The sequence below is a fragment of the Lycium ferocissimum genome, chromosome 2 (assembly GCF_029784015.1).
Source record: "Lycium ferocissimum isolate CSIRO_LF1 chromosome 2, AGI_CSIRO_Lferr_CH_V1, whole genome shotgun sequence".
Classification (NCBI taxonomy): Eukaryota; Viridiplantae; Streptophyta; class Magnoliopsida; order Solanales; family Solanaceae; genus Lycium; species Lycium ferocissimum.
In genome coordinates, this window is record NC_081343.1 from 19,291,329 (window position 1) to 19,312,252 (window position 20,924).

The 20,924-nt window shown below is 40.6% G+C and overlaps 1 protein-coding gene across 1 annotated transcript; it reads left to right on the forward strand.

Annotated features, from left to right (window-relative positions):
- Positions 1-18,541: 18,541 nt before the first annotated feature.
- On the forward strand, positions 18,542-19,179 carry LOC132047431 (uncharacterized). The gene is made up of 2 exons (XM_059438481.1): positions 18,542-19,030; positions 19,159-19,179. Exons 1-2 carry the CDS (start codon positions 18,542-18,544, stop codon positions 19,177-19,179), a joined length of 510 nt encoding a protein of 169 aa, XP_059294464.1.
- Positions 19,180-20,924: the final 1,745 nt, after the last annotated feature.

Below are 20,924 nucleotides of genomic sequence, written 5' to 3' on the forward strand. Positions count from 1 at the left end.
TTTGTATCTCTTAGGTATGATTTGTATGTCAGATGCAAGCACTTTGGTATTCTGGCTATTGTGCTCACGTTATGTACTCCTTATTCGGTTATGACTTCATTTTCTGTATGCCATGCTTTACATGCTCAGTACATATTCCGTACTGACCCCCTTTCTTCGGGGGCTGCGTTTCATGCCGCGCAAGTATATACATATGAGTAGGTGATGTTAGCGAGAAGATGTTCCGGAGGATTAGCGAGCTCCATTTCCTCACGAGTCTTTGCCGCCGAGTCGAGTGCTTTTGTATGGTGTCTGAAGTTATGTTAGAGACTTTGCAGACAGTGTCGTGTGTATGATATGTCAGTTTTATATGCGGCTATGTAAGACGATGCATTATTCTGCATTATGTTATGAACTTCATATGTTTACAGATTTCATACGATGCTAGCTTTATTTGATTTGTCAAAGATGAAAGGCATGTTCGTTTTCTGAAAGAAAAAAAAATTCATTATGTGCTTATGTCATGTTTTGCGGGCCCAGTATGATTATGAGTATTACGAAAGTCTGCGGGTTCGCTCGGCCCTAGGTAAGGGTCGGGTGCCCATCACACCCTATCGGATTAAGGGTGTGACAAATTGGTATCAGAGCAGTTCGTCCTAGGGGTTGTCTGCAAAGTCGTGTCCAGTAGAGTCTTGTTTATGGTGTGTAGCGCGCCACACTTATAAACAGGAGGCTACGGGGCATCTAGGGTGGTTACTCTTCTTTCACATCTGAGATCGTGCCATAGAGCCAAGCTATAGGAAATGAGATTTCTTGCACTAATCTTTGATTTCGTGGAATAATGGCAGCGATAGAAGAAAGGTATTGATGATGTTGGAAGTTACTAAGCACACCGGTAAGCAAAGGTATGAAAGATATATGTTGGGAAAGATATTGAAGTTGTGATTGAAATACAAGTTGAAGATTAAAGGGGGAAAGTAAACAAGAAAGTGTAACAGGTGCCGTTTGAGTTGGGCATACGAGGTATGTTTATCAATTATGTACTGTTGATGATATTGAGAGCCCTGTGTGGCTGTGATATGATATGATATATGTACATATGTTGGCCCTGTGAGGCACTGATGGTATTTCCTGCGTACATGTTTTGAGATAGTAAGAAATATAGAGGAAACTCTGCCGAAATTTTTCGAGAAATAAAAGAGAATGAGATATGGATCTGTGATATGTTTTGAAAGGTTGTGTCAATAGTAAGGGTAAGATTTGGCCAAGTTGCAAGTACGGCTGATTTTGAGAAATAAGTTAATAGCTGAATTGATGGTAATGGTAATCGGAGGTCGATACCGATCTAGAAAAAAAAAAGAATTTGGAAAGGGTTTGTGATATTAAGAGATGATTTAGAAGAGGTTGGCTGGAAAAGGGGGTTAAGTTTGGAAAGTGTCAACATAATGATATTTGGGAAAGAAAGAAAGTGAGTAAATGAAAGGCAAGAGGATCAAAATGTCGGAATAAAAGTGCCGCCTAAGTGAGGCTGGAAATACGGGAATAGGGCAAAATATAATCGGGTGATAGTATAAGTATGCCCCTAAAGGGGGGGAAGCGAGTGCGAGAGATGCAAGTTTAAGATAAAGAAATGATGCGAGATGACGTGCCTAGAATGTTACGAGTTGAGTAAAGGGGGATTTGAGACGATTTAGGCAAGGTGCAATGAGATTCGACAAGAAGGAGAAGTTTAAACCGAGATATATTGGACCTTATCACATTATTCGTAAGATAAGAGGAGATGGAAAAGAAATATGATTGGCAGAAGAGATTGCATGTTATAGTAACAAAAGAAACCCCGAGATCCTTATAAGACCTTATGAGACTAATTGAACATTCGAGGACGAATGTTCTAAAGGGGGGAAGGATGTTATATCCCGTACTTTGTACGTTGGAATATTTTAGGTTGGTTGTGACAAGTTATGGACAAGATTATTTTTCGACTTTGTTTTAAGACATGAGTTGCTTGTGAATTTGGTTGGATGAAAATATTAAGGAAAATTTGGGGTTAAAAGTGAATATTGAAAAGTTAGCGTTTCATGAAAAATTAGTTTCTTCTAGTATTCCAACCAATTGGAAGGTCCTTATTAACGTGCTTAAAAATTGACAATCATGTTGTTGCCTCATAATTTAAACTCACGTTGACAATATTATATTTCGTGTTTTTGTACGTCAGATTATTCGCAAGCTGAGGTGGGGCCCACACATTGAAATTTTTTTTTGGGACATGCGACAATTTATATGAATCACATATGTGAAGGTAAACATAACTCAAGAAGGACCCTTGAGCCAAATCAAAGTGGAAGTCCTCCAAGCAAATAATTTTAAGTCTTCGAGGGGCAGAAACGGTATTATAAGTTTAGAATTTGGAAAAATACCAAAGATATAAGTTGTAGATAATTGAATTAGCTTACAAACCATAGGTCTTGAGCCCACAGGTAATGTCGGGATAAGGAGATATGGCCATTTTAAGGTGGAAAGGTCAGTGGGCTAGGCCCAAACCGGGCCCAATCGGGTTAGGCCCATGACCCATGCCTATTTAAGTGAAATTTCAGCCCTTTTCTCTCATTTTCAGACCAAGAACACCCAGAAAATTCTGGAAAGAGAGAGAGAGAAGAACCTTGGAGAGAAGAAAAACCAATTTTGACCAAAATTTGAGCCCCGAATCCCGAAGCCCATGAAGAGAAAAGTGTTGTACGCTGCGTTGTCTTCAATTTGAGCTAAAAATCAACCAAGGAGAAGAGTGATAACGTGGGGAATGCATGCTTAAGGTATGAATACGGTTCCTTTTCATTGTTAACAAGTGTATTTAGAATTTTAACGGATTAAAATGGAGGGAATAGTGTGTAGAAATGGATGAAATTCATGAAACTTTGTATGTTGATGTTGAGTAGTAGTATGGGCTTTTGTGACAAGGAATGAACTAAATTTACTTAGTGTTTTGGTTGTTGTTGTGGATTCTATGATGTAAAATGGAAGTTTAATGATTCAAGTTGAAGTTGTATTTGTTGTGGGCTATTTTGGAAGTTAATGTGATGCTAATATAGTCTCTTGAAATTATGAGAATAATGTTGTTAACACGTGGATTATTGGTATAGTTCATGAATTTGGAAGAAAGAAATGTGTTGTTGTTATTTTTATTGGAAATAAAGGGTTTCGGTTGAAGTAGTATATTGATTGGGTTGTTGTGAATATTGTGCGGATTATTTGAAATGTTCTTAAATCTCGTTTGAATGATCTCGGATTAGTACTTGCACTTGTGAGCGTTGATGTTGGTTTGAATGTATGAAGTTGAATTGAATATAAATGGAATGTTGTCGAATTATGTAGAAAGGAGTTACCAATGTTAGAATGCGTTTGAAATCACTTATTGATGTTGTTGGAATGGTTGTTGGTATTGTTGTCGATGATATTGGCCGAGTTGAATTCTCGGGGATGTTGAGTTTATAGGGGAAATGCTGCCCAAATTTCTGTAAATAAAGTGCGAGCTTAGAATTGGATTCCGAGGTGCCTATGGCTAATGTTTGGTGCCTAATGACGTTGTTGTAGATTTGAGAAGCCGATACTTGAGTTTGGATTAGCTTAGGAAGCAAACGAGGTATGTAAAGCTTACCTTTCCTTCTCTTGGCATGTCTTAGATATGGCTAAGTTATGATATGTTATGAGCTTCGGGGGTAATTCTATTCTTAAAATCCGAGCATGTTTACGATGCTTATTTGCTTCTTGATGATGGCATCCTTATATGGCTTATATGTCTTTGTATGATTGGTTTTCAAATGTTGTATAAAAAGTTTTGTTTTCAAAAAGAGTTTTGTAACTACGAACGTCCGGAACTTTCACAGACAGAACCGGATGGCTTTGATATGTTCGTAAATGATTCTATAACGTATAATGACTATGAGTTTCATGGGCGGGCCCGACTTGAGTCGACACTCCTCCATGGGCCCCGCGACTTTCCTTATGTACTTCTGACGATTTTTGAAAGGATATGATATGACTATTATTCCGATTTTAAGTACGATCAGTTTACTTATCTTTTGAGTTTGTAATAATGATTCGATAACATATGATGACTATGATTTTCGTAGGCGGGCCCGGATTGGGTTGACGCTCGTCCGTGGGTCCCGCGATCTTCTTCTCGTATAATTTCGATGGCTTTTGAAAGAATTCAATATGACTACCTTTCGACCCCAGAGTATGATTATATATTTGTCGGTTGAGTCTGAAATAATGATTCGTATACTCATGATTCCGATACGTAACTATGGTTTCTGAAGTTCGGTTTGATATGTTTCCGAGTGATATTCGGAAGAAAGTCTGATTTGACTACTGTTTTGGCTTATAAATAATAGTCCGTTTTGATTACTCTATTGAGTCCTTGTGAATGTTTGGCATTGCATATGATTTCCTACGATTACGCTCGTGCATTACGTTATTACCTCTTTCGCCGAGTCCCGGCCGGTATATTATCGTGCGCACTATGTCATATTCAGTATGATGTGATTCCGAAGTATGATGTGTTTTCCGAAGTATGATGTGATATGATATATGATGTGATACGGAGTATGATGTGTTCGGAGGTATACAATATTCGAAGTATGATGTGTTGTGGCGCCCGGATGGAGTGGCGACCACGTTACGTCCGCCGGTCCCATTACGGACCGTATATGATATGATATGATATGATATGTGATGATCGATGATACGATATGATATGTGATAATATGACGATATGATTTGATTTACCGAGTCCCTCACTGTAGGCCGGGTACGATATGTTTATGACTATTATATTATATGTGGATCGGGCCGTACGTTCCTCGGCATTATTATATTATATATGGATCAGGCCGTACGTTCCACGGCATTATTATATTATATATGGATCGGGCCGTACGTTCCTCGGCATTATTATATTATATATGGATCAAGCCGTACGTTCCTCGACATTATCGTATTATTTATGGATCGGGCCGTACGTTCCTCGGCATTCGGTTAATGTCAGCTCATATGATGTGTTTGATTTTCCGTATGTTTGAGACAGAAATGTTTTTCAAAGGAAAGCGAAGCATTTTGGCATTCTGATTATCATATTTGTCTTTTGTATCTCTTAGGTATGATTTGTATGTCAGATGCAAGCACTTTGGTATTCTGGCTATTGTGCTCACGTTATGTACTCCTTATTCGATTGTGACTTCATTTTCTGTATGCCATGCTTTACATTCTCAGTACATATTCCGTCCGACCCCTTTCTTCGGGGTTTTCATGCCGCGCGGTATATACATATGAGTAGGTGATGTTAGCGAAGATGTTCCGGTGGATTGGCGAGCTCCATTTCCTCGGAGTCTTTGCCCGAGTCGAGTGCTTTTGTATGGTGTACGAAGTTATGGTAGAGACTTTGCGAGGGCATTGTCGTGTGTATGATATGTCGGTTTATAAGCGGTATGTAAGCCGATGCATTATTTTGCATTATGTTATGAACTTCATATGTTTACAGATTTCATACGATGCTAGCTTTATTTGATTTGACAAAGATGAAAGGCATGTTCGTTTTCTGAAAAAAAAAAATTCATTATGTGCTTATGTCATGTTTTGCGGGCCCAGTATGATTATGAGTATTACGAAAGTCTGCGGGTTCGCTCGGCCCTAGGTAAGGGTCGGGTGCCCATCACACCCTATCGGATTAAGGGTGTGACAGGAGCTGCAGTCTATTGGTATTGGTCTTTATGGTCACTTGTATTCTATGTAAAGGCTCGTAGACATGTGTGTTCGATTTGACATTTCATAACCCTATCGGCTCATATCATTGTATAACATTTTAATAGCCTTATTGGCTAGTGATGATGGGCATAATTGTTGAAGATTGTTTAGAGATATGCCGTTACATTATGATATATGTCCTTACAGATTATGATATCCATGAGCTATCTTTATGGTTCACCCAGAAATGATTATGAGACGTATGTTCAGAAGTGCTCAGTGGGTTACCTCCGGGTGCCCGTCATGGCCCTCTAGTTGGGTCGTGACAGGAGAGAAAGAGATGACTCCCACTCTAGAAGAAATTAGAGATGTCCTGGAAAGTGTAGGAAGTTCTATCAGATCCAAAAAGAAATTAGCCCAAAATATCCTTTTCCCTCACAAACCTGCCTTAAAAGAAATCAAAGACATGTTTATTGTCAACAAAGCGGATTGGGCACAGGGACCCACTATAGCCTTTTGATAGTTATATGGGAGGTATTCATCCTAACAGGGGTACGAGAACCACATCCTTGAGTTTTCCTCACCCCAATCCTGGGAAGCTAATCAAACACTAGCCTTTATCACTTGCCTATTGGGAACCATGGTATTTGCTCGAAATGCCTCCCTAGCTATTGATACCCGAGTTTTCTTTGTTGCCCATGTTGTTCTTAGGGGAGTCACAAGAAATGGTCTTACCAAATATTTTGACATCATCCCCATTATCCTATCGGACATATACTGAGCTTTGGGAAAATGCCGCGACCCTTATTACTACTTCCAAGGTTGCAACCTCTTATTCCAATGGTGGATGCTTAAGCATATGGATAGGAGTGGCTTACCTACCCACCGAGATCCGGCCCTGAGAGAGGATGATTTGAGACTCGCAGCTATGCCTTATAGGGTTCAGGATAAAAAAGGATGGGCTCACATCTTTTCCAGACTAAGAGAAAAACATATCAGGTGGAGGGTACTTGATTTTCACTCCAAGACTATTTGTATTAAGAGCCGTAGATATCCATATTTACCACTTATGGGCATTAGGGGAATCAGACCCTACGCACCATTGAGAGTTCTTAGATAGTTTGGTATGAGACATATTATTCCGAATGTGGGAAATATGGGAGAGTTTGCCCGAGATTATGAAGAAGGTCGTATCGAAGGTATAAAAGATGCTCAGAAAGATTGGAAGAATGTGATAAGGGAAAATGAGTTAGATAAGGATCCAAACAATCCAAGTCATGATGAAAATTACTACGAGTGGCTTAGAGCCGAGTTAGGCGATACTGCCACTCCAGGACCATATCTGTACAAATTTCCCAAGGATAGGGAAGCCGTGAATGCAATCCAAGTTAGAAGAATGAAACGACGAATGGAAGGAAGGGAAATGGATCATCAAGAAAAGATAGAATATGATCAAAAGATAATTGACAGTTTGACAGACGAGGCAAATGCCTCATTGAAGAGCTTGGAATGGCTTGACACTTTTGTCAAGGAAGCCATAGATACAGGGACGTCATTGCCTGACGATTAGAGGGGTCAATGGTCTGGGACAGCCTTGATACCAGCCCATGTAGCCATTCAGACTGCCTTTAGAAGGGCCAAGAAGGCACGAGATGATAGAGAGCAGATTTCTATCCGTGGAGTGGACTTTTTTTGATTATTGCATTTACTTTAAAAAGCCTTGTAATCCCACTTGGGAAAATATCATTAATGAAAAGCACTAGGGATTTTATCTTTGGGAACAATACATTTGTTTTACATATGACACAATTTTGCTTCATACGCTAGTAGCCTCGGAGCAACGAGGTATAGGAAAGCGAATTATATATTATCTAAATGCTTACTTGATATAACTGCTTTATGTGAAAATCATATAATTTGTTGAAACTCTTGATTAGTTCACATTCCGGCCACTACCCAAAAGAAAAACCAAAGAAATAACCATCAAAACAAATTTAGCTCCACTTTTAAAGGGTTGATTTGCTAATAGAAAATGGAAACTCTAGACAGCATAAGTGCAACTTTGCCTTACGTCAACCTAGTCAGTGACGAAGAGGGCACGAAAGCAACAAGTGAGAAAAACCAACAATGGGATGATAGAATGGCCCTAGCCACTGCTAGAATGAAAGAGGCTGTACAAACCACTAAGGCAGCCAATGAGAAAATGAGGGAAGCAGAAACTCTCCTGGCTTATGTTGAGGAACTAACAAAGCAACACCCTGCCAATCGGGTAAAAAAAGGAAAGGCACCAGAAGCTCCACTCGGGAGTTATGTCCTGCTCAATCAACAAGAAGGGCTTGACCCCATACCATGTGGAGACGACGGACTACTTATCCCCAATCTGACAGCCTATGGAGACCCGCGCGAGTCTCAGCTCGAAGAGCCTCCTGTTTCATGAACAATTGTTCTTAAGGGCACGAGATCACACAATTGGGGTACACCAGTAGAGTTGTCAAAATAAGAGTTCTTGGAGACATTGGGAAGCGTTAGAGTATATGCACAAAGCCAAAATCTTTTTCCACCATGCGCTCCTTCTGTTGGTTACATAAAGTGTCTCTACCACCGAGGTCAATCAGGTCATACCGCCAACGAGTACAGAGCATTGGAGAGAAAGCTTATCCAGTGGATTGACCAAGGGAGTATTAGCCAACTGTGGGGACCCCACTCTCTCCCAACTCAGGACCAAGGAAGAAATCATTCAGAAAGGATATCAAATGTTAGGTTATGGAGAAACGACTTTTCCAAATTTGAGGAGTCATATGGTAGAATTCACTACCTACTATGTAGCGTGAAGAAGATAAAGGCGGTGCCACAAACCTACCAGGGTCACCCAGGATCCCCGAAAGAAAGGGTTTGTGTGTATCACCATGGCCGCCCCGGCCACGACATTGAAGAGTGTGTGAATTTCAAGCTTGAGCTGGAACGCCTCGTGAATGAAGGTCATGTTTGGATTGTCATGGGAGGACGAGGATAGAAGATGAAGATAAGAAGACAATGAAGATCTGCTTAGTATGGTTGGGTAGAAAAACATAAGTATCCCTTTACTGCTTTTAATAAGATAGAGTATCTCTTTCCCTTTTTGTGTAAGCGGAGCCACACCGACCTGATGTCCCGCTGGGGATATGTGGGAAGCCTATTTAAGGACTGGTCAGGGTAGAAAAACTAAGTTTCGGGTAGCATAGGAAAAACCTTTTCTGTGCATGCCTGAACTACGGATGGACTTGATTTCCCTTTGGTGGGATACGTAGGCAGTCTATTTGAGACTCGGTCCTTTTATAATAAAAATCTAAATTTCCCTTAGTAGGGGATGGGTAGAAGCAAATCAACCATACAGACTACTCACCGAAAATCAATACCCTTGGAATGTGAATCAATCAAGAAGTTGAAATAAAATATATGATTTTATGTGCTATAAACTACAAACAATGTCAAATTTTGTGTTTCGTGCTGAAACCTAACGCTAACTTGGGAGATTTTGAGTTGTTTTCCCTTATAGACAGGGTTCGATTCGCTGGCACCAGTTACTCTATCAAAAGATGTCGCAGTATCCTTAAACCTTCAAAAAGAAAACATGCCTGAAACTCCACCACCGAAAAGAAATGCTTTAGTCGAAGGTACCCCAATAACTGACATAGCTGGAATGCCTTTAGAAGAGGCTATCGATCTGTTGATGAGACAATTGGCTGAAGCCAGAGAAGAAGCGGATCGCCTGAGGGCCGAGAAGGAAAATGCTACTAATACTGAGGCTAGGAGACCTCCACCCACTTTCCCAAATTTGAATTTACCAATTCCTGACCACTTCCCTCAAATCCAGACAGGGGCTAACTTTCAAACTCCGCTACGCTGAAATATCACCCATGTGGGGGAATTCATCCCACCAAACCCCGGCTTTTCAAACACCTGCTCACACTACAAACGCAAATGCTTATCAAGCCCCTCGGGCGACAGGAGTTCCCGTGATTCACCTCGGGCAACCAGATGTCACTTTCCAAGACTATGTCACTCATATTAACTCTTCGCCAGAACTAGAGAATATGGAAATCTTCTTTGAAGCAAGAATAGACAAGATCGAGAAAGAGATGGGGAAGAAGATTGTTGAACTGGAACATGACTCTAAGAAGAAAGAGGGGTTGAGATACTCTGACTTGTGCATACATCTAGACCTGGGTCTACTTGAAGGCTTCAAAATTCCCAAATTTGATCACTTTAATGGGTCGGGCAATCCCAGAGCCCACTTAAGGGCTTTCTGCGACCAGTTAGTTGGAAATGGCGAAAATGAAGCTCTGCTCATGAGGTTATTTAGTCGAAGCCTATCAGGAACAACTATGGAATGGTTCATCTCTCAAGATATTAGCCGATGGAAAACATGGGAAGAGATGGAAAGCTCATTCATGGAAAGATTCCGCTTCAATGTGAAAAATATGCCTGATCACTTCTCATTGGAGAAAATTCGTCAGAAATCGACTGAAACCTACCGAGAGTATGCTAGTCACTAGAGAGATAAAGTAGCACGGGTACAACCCCCATGACCGAAGCTGAGCTAGTAACTGCATTCATACGGTACCAAGAAGCTGACTGCTTTGACAAAATGATAACAATGAAAGGGAGTTCCTTTGCAGATTTAGTCGCTATCGGGGAAGATATCGAAGATGGCCTCAAGACCGGTAGGATTATTATTGTACTAAATAGTCTGCCGCAGGTGGCAAAAAGAAAAGAGAAGATATAGCTTATGTTTTGTAGAACTACTAGCTCGAAAACCCGAGGAAAAGAGACGACCCACAAAAATCCAGATAATTACCAATCAGCTCCACCAACCAACTATATAACCACCTCACCCCAATATAGCTCAATGTCCATGTGCTACGCACAGCCCGACTACCAAGCTCCACAACCAAATTATCAAATACCAGCACCAAGAAATCGAACTCCACGACCAAATTATTGAATGCCAGCACCCAATAACCAAGCTCCACAAAATCATACTTTCCAGAACCAGCCTCCACCGGCAAACTATGAGGCACCGCAAAGGAAGCCCATGAGAACATTCACTCCTCTGCCAGAATCAAGGACAAGTTTATTTGCCAAGCTAAGAGAAGTTGGGCGAATAAGCACTGTTCCATCAAAACCTAGTAATCCCACGGATGGATAGTACAAGCCGGATTTCACTTGCGCCTACTATTCTAACCAAGTTGGCCATGCCACCGAATACTGCATAAACCTAAGGCATAAAATACAAGATATGATTGACAATTATGAGCTTATCCTAGAACCAACACCTCCAAATGTGGATACAAATCCGCTCCCAAATAATGGAGGAAACCAAATTCATATGATTGTTACACCCCGTAGTTTCGTATGTTGAGATTCGAGCTACCTTTCAGGAGGTATGTGAGCTTATATGTGTTTAACTTATGGTTATAAGGATTTAAGTTCATATAGTAAGCTGTGAAAGGATTGAAGGGAAAGCGGATTAAGGAAATTAAATTTGTTGGAACTTGGAAGAAAATATGAGGGGGCAATTTTGGCCCAACTTGGAGAAAGAATATCTTTTAGTAGATGAGAAGTTTTGAAGTAAAGTAAAAGCCTAAAATAATGTTCGTCGTGTCTAGTTTCTAGTGCAACAAAACGCTCGTCGGTACAGCATCGAAGTGGAGAATTATGAACGTTACAAGTTAAGCTGACAGAGCAAAAACGCTGCTACAGTAACCGGGTTGCTACAGTACCGACTTGCTACAGTGACCCCCCTGAATTTGACCTATTATTTAAGGACCAAATCAGATCCTAAACCTCATTTTTCAGCCAAGAATTTTCCAAATATTTCCCAAGCCTTCTAGAAAATTCTCCCAATTTCTATCCACTAGATTTTAACGCGAATTAAGTATAATCTCCGGATTTAAGTTTGGACACCGCGTAGTTGCAATTATACTATCGTATTGCGGTGAAACTTGGCTTGGGTTCAAGGTGATAATCGAAGATATTGCAATTCTAACGGGTGAAAGGTATGAATCTTTCCTTATTAGTATTGATTTAAGCTTATCTACGGAGGAAAAGTTACTAAATGAGAGGATAATGAATTTATGGGTCGAGAAATTGGATAAAACATCGTGTGAGATGTTTATGGAATATTTTGGTGTTGATAATATTGTTGTTGATGTTGGTATTGTTGTTGTTGGTTGCTGAATTGAGATTTCAGGTTAGGCATATAAACAGGGGAGATGCTGCCCGAATTTTGGAAGATTTTAATTAAAGGCTTAAGACAGGTGTATGATGGTGAGCCTAATAATAGTATGAACGATTTTATATGTAGATTACAAGTCAGGAGATAAGTGGGAAGGGCAAGGACCAAGATTCCAGGTAGGTTAAGGCTAAACCTTTCTTTCTTAAGGCATGATTCCTTTGGTGTGAACCTATATATGACATCTTCAATAAACTCGTTTCTAAAAGTACCAAAGCTTATAGTTCCCGATGTTCTTGTGATATCCTTGAGCTTGTTTCATGGCTATTGTTGTTATTCATTGATGTTGATCTCATCTTATGACTTTGTTCCTTCAAGGTGAGACGTGTTCGTGATGATGGTTTCATAATAATAATCCAACGAGTTTAGGAACATGTTCGTAAGGGATGTTTTATAAGATATGAATAGAGTGCTAGCAGAGGATTTCTAATGAGGTATTTAGTGTTCGAAGAGAGGTTTATGTTGTATCTTAGGACTTGGTTAATGTTTAGTCAAGCGGGAAGAAGTACTAATGGCCTGAGCTGTGCTTATAAGTCTTATGTGATTATGCAGACCCTACGAGTTAAGTGATGACCACGGGAAGGGCATAGAGATTACTTGTAGATGTTTAGGTATGATGTTGATTATAATTACCACTGGTCTACGACCAGTCGGGCAGATGTTACCACTGGTCTACGACCAGTCGGGCAGATGTTACCACCGGGCTACGGTCGGTTGGGCAGATGTATGTATGTATGTATGTATGTATGTATATATTTGCCACTAGACTGCAGCCAGTCGGGCAGTTACCACGGTGCTACTGCCGGTCGGGCAGTTACCACTGATCAGTCGGGCAGTTGCGCTCTATCGTCGGGCGATAATCGGACGGGCAGTTATTACCACCGGACTGCAGCCGGTCGGGCGATTACCACCGATCGGTTGGGCGATTAGTATAGGATGATTAGTAAGATAAAGGCACAGTACTGTACATAGATATGGTTAAGCATGCAAGAGTATAGAGAGACATGTATCATATATGGATCGGGTTGCACGCCGTAACGCATGTTCAGATAATGTTTGATGATAAGGTAACCAGGACTATGGTAGGGTATACAGACCTAGTAAAGATCACAAGAAGATGAAGAGGTATGTATACATATGCTAGATTTCCATCGGTAGTTCAGAAATGCCAGGTTGATTCTTATTCTTCTCATCTTTAGTATATGGATATTTTGTTGCACTTTCCACCTTGCATACTCAGTACATTGCTCGTACTGACGTCCCTTTGCTGGGGGCGCTGCGTTTCATGCCCGCAGGTCTTGAGATACAACTTGACGGATCTTTCAGTAAGGATACCAGCTCGGCAGGCAGAGTCGTGGCACTCCACTTGCCGGAGTTGCCCTGTGAGTCAGCATGGCTGCATATGCATTTGCATAGGTATGGCGGGCCTTGTTCCGACCACTTTATGTCATGTACTCCTGTAGAGGCTCATAGACAGATATGCACCGTTAGATATCTTATAACTATCTCGACTTATACTATGTTGTATCATTATTATGGATAGCCTTACCGGCACATGCACTCGAGATTAGTTTGAAGATGTAAGTATGTTATCTTTTGGGCTTGTGCCCCTATGGCTTATAGTACCTTGGTCTTATGTTGCTTTTCGAGATACAGAAAACGTGAGTTACAGTTTGGTTCGCTTGGTTCTCGTAGGGTGCCGAGTGCCAGTCACGCCTTACCAAGGTTGGGGTGTGACAATGATAGAAAAGGATGATGAATGGGAAGAGAGCCTGACGATAATTCGTCCAGATATTGAAGGGTTAGAGAGCACCGTCACCTCATTGTCTTTACAGGAGCAAGAAGAAGTACTAGGACCTTTGACCAAGAATTCTGAGATATCTGCTATAGCTAAAAGAGATCCTTTTATGCTCAAATATCTCTCAACAGTCGCTCGAATCCATAACGATCCATTCATACTCAAAGCTTCAGGACCAATTGAGAATGCACCCTTTGTGATCAAACCACCGCACCAAATAATGGTCAATAGAGAAAAAGAGATCGCCGTTGTGGTTCAAGGTATGACTAGGTTGGGAAGGTGTTATGCCCCAGAAGAGCCTCTGCTCAAAGCACCACATCGCGAAAACCCTCAAAAAAGACCAATCACTGAAGGTGAAGCTGAAAACTTCTGGAGGCAAATGCCAGTCAAATATTATTCGATTGTTGAGCACCTGCATAAGACTCCTGCTAGGATATCAATAATGTCATTACTACTCAGTTCGTCTCAACATCGCTTAGCCTTAATGAAAGCTTTGGATGAAGTCCAAGTGCCCGCCGGCACTACAAGTGAAACATTGGCTAAAATTGTGGGGTATGTTGTGCGAGCACATAGGCTGTCATTTTCTGATGATGAATTACCAAAGGAAGGGAAGTCCCACAATAAAGCCCTGCATATAACAGTCAAATGCCATGACAAAATTATTCCCCAAGTACTGATTGATGGAGGAGCTGGGTTCAATATATGCCCTGTGACGACTCTGAAACAACTTGGGTATGATATTGGCAAGATATGTCAGAGTCGTACCAACGTAAAAGCTTATAATGGTGCAACCAGCGACCCGATGGGATAAATAGATCTACATATACAAATGGGCCCCGCGAAATTCGTAGTGGAGTTCGTCATCATGGACATCATGACAAGCTATAACCTTTTGTTGGGCCGACCATGGTTGCACGCCGCCAAAGTTGTGGCATCCTCGTTACACCAGTCTTTCAAGTTCATATGGGATGATCAAGAAGTCATGATTCACATCCAAGGAAGTGTCCACAACTATCCAGATAACTCTGTACCAGTCATAGAGAAATCACCAGTGGGCGCTAATTTTCACATTGTTAAGCTGGCCGTGGTAAATCGTGAGAGAGATGATGAAGATATCCTTATTCCACTGGTCTATAAAATGGTTGCTCCAACTATGATAAGGTGTGGTTTTGAACCCGGGATAGGTCTGGGAAAGAACTTACAGGGAATCAGAGAATCGGTGAGTATCAAACATGGGAAGTATCGGTTTGGAGTTGGATACGAGCCATGCGAGGCAGAAGAAGAAGAGGCACAATACCGGCCAAGAGGTCCCGTTGAAATGATAAAGCCATTACCTCACCTATACTAGTCCTTCACAAAGATGCCCATTGAGTCACAACAACGAGGATCTAGAAGAGGGTTTAAGGACGTTGTTTTGGGAAGAAGAATGCGCAGCCATCATTGAAGAATGCTTTGAAGCAATGCGCAGCCATCATTAAAGAATGCTTTGAAGCGTTAGAGATTCACCATGCCAAACCAGGAGAGACAACAAGTGGATGGACTCTGTGGTAGAAAGAATGCTCATTTTTAGAAAAAAAGGCAAAACTCGACTTTGAGGTCCGGCTTATTGAATTTTTATGTTTTATTTACGTATTGTTTAATAACGGAAATGGCTCGATGTTCCATTCTGAGTCAGGACTACAGTTTGTATCACTCTTTTAAAATTTTAATGAAAACGCCTCAAAGTTTATAGTAAAAAAAATCATTTTACTTATATATATATATATATATATATATATATATATATATATATATATATAAATATATATACATATATATATATACGCAGTTAAAATTACTTTTACATGATTAATAACCGTGTTATTTTGTTTACAGTAATAATACAGAGGCCATAAATAATGTCATGACATGTTACGAAATAAGTGAAAATGACGATGAACGAAATGACGATCAAGAAGAAGAGATAACTGAACCAGAAGGGTTGATAGATGTCGAAGAAGAATATGAGAACAGACCAATGCCAAACCTAGAGGAAACAGAGGCAGTTAATCTAGGAAATGAAGAGTTGGTTCGAAAAACTAGAATAATAGTGCACTTGACAGAAACTGAGAAAGAAGGGTATCGGAGTCTGCTGAAAGAGTATGAAGATGTCTTCGCTTGGTCATACGCCGATATGTCGGGTTTGAGTATGAATATTGTTGCCCATAGGTTACCGATCCTTGAAGGATTTGCCCCGGTAAAACAGAAAATCAGGCAGCCTAAGCCCGATGTCAGCATTCGAATTAAAGAAGAAGTAGAAAAGCAGATTCAGTCGGGGGTTGTTGAGGTGACACCGTACCCGACATGGTTGGCAAACATAGTCCCGGTGCCAAAGAAAGATGGGAAAATAAGGATTTGTGTGGACTGCCGTGATCTCAACCGTGCTAGCCTAAAGGATAATTTCCCACTCCCAAATATTCACGTACTTATCAATAACTACGCCAAGCACGAAGTGCAATCTTTTGTGGATTTTTACGCGGGCTATCATCAGATATTTATGGATAAAGAATATGCTCAAAAGACGGCATTCATCACACCATGAATAGTGTATCATTACCGGGTAATGCCTTTTGGACTCAAGAATGCTGGCGCTACTTACATGAGGGTGATGACCGCTATCTTTCATGATATGATGAACAAAGAGATTGAGGTGTATGTAGATGGCGTCGTCATCAAATTCGGGGTAGGTGAGGACCACCTCGAACATTTAAGAAAATTCTTTGACCGGCTCCGCAAGTACGATTTGAAGTTAAATCCTGCAAAATGCGCATTTGGAGTGCCTGCTGGAAAATTACTGGGGTTCATAGTCAGTCATCATGGTATTGAGTTAGATCCCACCAAGATCAAAGCAATCTAAGAGCTAGCACCGCCAAGAACAAAGAAAGAGGTCATGAGTTTCTTAGAAAGGTTGAATTACATTGGACACTTCGTCGCCCAGTCCACGATAATCATAGAACCCATCCTCAAACTCCTCAAGAAAGATGCTCCAACTAAATGGACGGAGGACTGTCAGAAAGCCTTTGACACGATTAAAAGGTACCTATCAAATCAACCCATTTTGGTCCCGCTAAGGCCGGGAAGCCCTTTGTTGCTGTACATGTCGGTATCAGAGAATGCTTTCGGGTGCATCTTGGCACAAAATGTCGAAATAGGAAAGAAGGAGAGAGCCATCTATTACATCAGTAAGAAGTTCACACCCTTTGAATCCAGGCATTCCTTGGTGGAAAAGACGTGTTGCACTTTGACTTGGGTATCTCAAAAATTAACACATTATATGGCTGCGTACACGACCCATTTGATCTAAAAAATAGATCCCCTAAGGTACATTTTTCGCCAGCCTATGCCCATAGGGAAGTTGGCCAAATGGAAAATGTTGTTAAGTGAGTTCGACATTCAGTACGTCGCGCTTGAAAGCAGTTAAAAGAAAGGACTGGCAAACTTACTAGCGGGAAGTCCCGTAGATGACAATCCAGTACCTTTATGGACTTACTTCCTGGATGAAGAAATAATGACAATTGAAGGTGAAGAAGATGAAGATCATTCAGGATGGAAAGTATACTTTGATGGAGCGATCAACTTCAAAGGGTCAGGAATCGGAGCCATCTTGGTTTCAGATTCGGGTCAATATTACCCGGTGGTAGCCAAGTTGAGTTTCAGTTGCACCAACAATATGGCTGAATAGGAGGCATGTATCTTGGGTCTACGTTTAGCCCTCGACATGGGTGTGAAAGAACTTCAGTTAATCGGCAACTCAGATTTGCTAATCCATTAAGTTCGAGGAGAGTGGGCCACCAAAAATGAAAAGATCATACCGTATGTTGGACTTGTGCAAAGATTGGCAGATCATTTTCGAGAGGTCAAGTTCAAACATATACCAAGAGCCCAGAATGAATCTGCCAATACATTGGAAACAATAGCATCCATGGTTCAGCATCCCGACAGTGGATACATTGATCCTATCAAAATTTAAATCAGAGATCAGCCAGCCCACTATGCTTTTGTAGAGGCTGAGACTGATGGAAAACCTTGGTACGTTGACATTAAAATGTTCTTGGAGAAAGGAGAATATCCCGAAGGAATCACCTTAAATCAGAAGAGGACTATCAGGAAGTTAGCAAATGGTTTCTTCCTCAACAAGAATGTCCTGTACAAAATAACTCCAGATTTGGGATCGCTTAGATATGTTGACTCTGTCGAAGCTGCAAAATTGATCGAGGAAGTACATGCTAGAACCTGCGGACCTCACATGAACGGATTCGTACTAGCAAAGAAGATCTTAAGAACAGGATATTACTGGATGACCATGGAAAATGATTGTAGCAAGTTTGTCCAGAAATGCCACAAATGTCAAATCCACGGAGATTTGATAAAGGTTCCTCCAACAGAACTAAATGCTATGACGTCACCTTGGCCATTCGCCGCTTGGGGCATGGATGTCATAGGGCCAATTGAGCCAGTTGCATCAAACAAACACCGCTTCATTTTGGTCGCCATAAACTACTTCACCAAATGAGTGGAAGCAGCATCTTATTCATCAGTAACGAAGAAAGTGGTCACAAACTTTGTGCGCAACAACATCATATGTCGATTTGGCATCCCAGAATCAATCATAACAGACAATAGGGCCAACCTGAATAGCCACTTGATGAAAGACATATGTGCACAGTTCCGAATCACTCACCGGAATTCAACCGCATACCAGTCGTAAATGAATGGGGGCTATAGAAGCCGCCAACAAAAACATCAAGAATATCCTCAGGAAGATGATTGATAACTACAAAGACTGGTATGAACAACTGCCTTATACATTGTTGGGATATCGCATTACTGCCAGAACTTCAACCGGGGCCACCCCATACCTGTTAGTGTATGGCGCTGAAGCAGTGATACCAGCCGAAGTAGAAATTCCTTCACTTCGAATAATACAAGAAGCTGAGTTGGATGATGCGGAATGGATCCGCAAAAGATATGAGGAGCTGGCTCTGATAGATGAAAAGAGGATGATTGTCGTTTGCCATGGTCAACTATACCAACAAAGAATGGCGCGTGCCTTCAACAAGCATGCAAGAACTAGGGTTTTTCAAGTCGAGCAATTGGTGCTCAAACAAATATTCCCTAATCAAGAAGAATACAAAGGAAAGTTTGCACCAAATTGGCAAGGCCTTTACATGGTGCGAAAGGTACTATCAGGAGGAGATGTGGTACTTGCTGAAATGGATGCTCAAGAGTGGCCAAAAATAATAAATTCAAATGCCATCAAGAGATACTATGTGTGAAGAAGAAGACAACTGTGAGGATTCAGAGTTTCCATAGTTTTGATTTTCTTTAGTTGCATTCCCTTTGTTTGTAGTTTTGCTTTTTCTTAGAAAAAAAAACCCAAATCCAAAATTATGTACGAACTATGCAAGGACTTGATTCCCTATACTTATAAGGGGATACTGTAACACCCCGTATCTTTAACCTAAACTTTGACCATGATCCTAGACTTATAAAACCAGATAAAGAATGTGAGAATTGGAAATTTCCTCTTCAGTTGTAAGATGGAGGTTTACGCCCATGAACAGTGACCGTATTTCAGTATACGGTCCGTATTTCAAATCGTAAACTGAAACCAAGAATTTCTGAACATTCTGGAATTTGACATTTTGATGTCACATGGTTAAATACGGACCGTATTACATTTTACGACCCGTATTTCAAAACGTATTTGGAATTTCGAAAAACTTCCTTGATGAAAGTTGTAGAGCATTGAAATACCTTTCCAACGGTATATTATAGGGGTCAAAAAGACATTTGTGCAAAGAGTTATGGCCATTTTATTGAAGAGACGCAGTGCAGTCCATATGTCAAAATACGGACCGTATTTCAAAATACGGCCCATATTTCAAAATACGGCCAGTATTTAACTGGGCCGAAAATCTAACTTTTCCAGAACAGTATATATTCATCCATATCAGTTCTAATCATTATTTTTCATTCCTTCAAGCCCTAGAACGACTCCTACCCTCTCCCATCATCAAGAACACCAAGGTAAGCCTACTCTAATTATTCCAACTCAATTCTAACGTATACTCTAATGATCTAAACAAGAAATCATCATTCCTAAAACTAGGGTTTTCAAGAAAACCATCTCAAGGGTCAAGAATTCAAGATTTTGGAAATCTTCTTCAAAGCTCAAGTCTTTAATTCAAGTTTTGGAGCGACTAAGGTATGTAGAGTTACTATCTACGTGTGGGAACATCATTGTTTCTTCCCACGCCTCATAATCCATAAATTATGATTCTATACTAAAACTAGAGTTTCTATACCATGCTCATGATAACCCTATGTCCATGTCCATGATTATATTACGTATGAATTGTTGTAATTCCATCATTGAGTTCTTAATATTTCTTTATGATTATTGAGAATCAGTCCATAATCCATGAAACCCATATCTTGTATTCCATGGGTTCTTGCATGCATGTTTTAGCTAAAATGATTATTTCATGAATATCCTACATGTCTACAAGTTTTCATGTAACTATATTATATAATTACTTTCATGCTATGATACAAGATACACAAATGCTAAATACAAGTTATTTCATGAAACCACGTTTACAAGTTATTTCATGATATCCATCTACAAGCAAGTTATATTCATGAAAACCATGGGCAGCAAGTGCCACTTATTTTACATGTTCATGTTTTTGGGAGTTGCATTAATTATCGAGAAGGCTTCAAACAGCCTGAAACTACGTAGCCACCGTAGGATGAGGATTGTTCCACCCATGCTTAGGACGATCTCTCATAATGACTGGATCCTTTCATAATATTATTAAATCTCATGTCCCCGGCAAGGTATGAGTGTTCTGCTGGTAGGACGCAAGTACCAGACCATGTTGTCGGTTATATTTACTGCTCTCCCTACTCACGATACTTTATACATGTTATATATGTATATGTACTCATGCTCATGATCATGTTTCAGCTCAGTCTCTGTTATGTTATTATCATGTCCCATGTTATTTCTTTCAGTTGCTTTACATACCAGTACATTCAATGTGCTGACGTCCCCTTTTATTGCCCGGGGGCCTGCATTTCACGATGCAG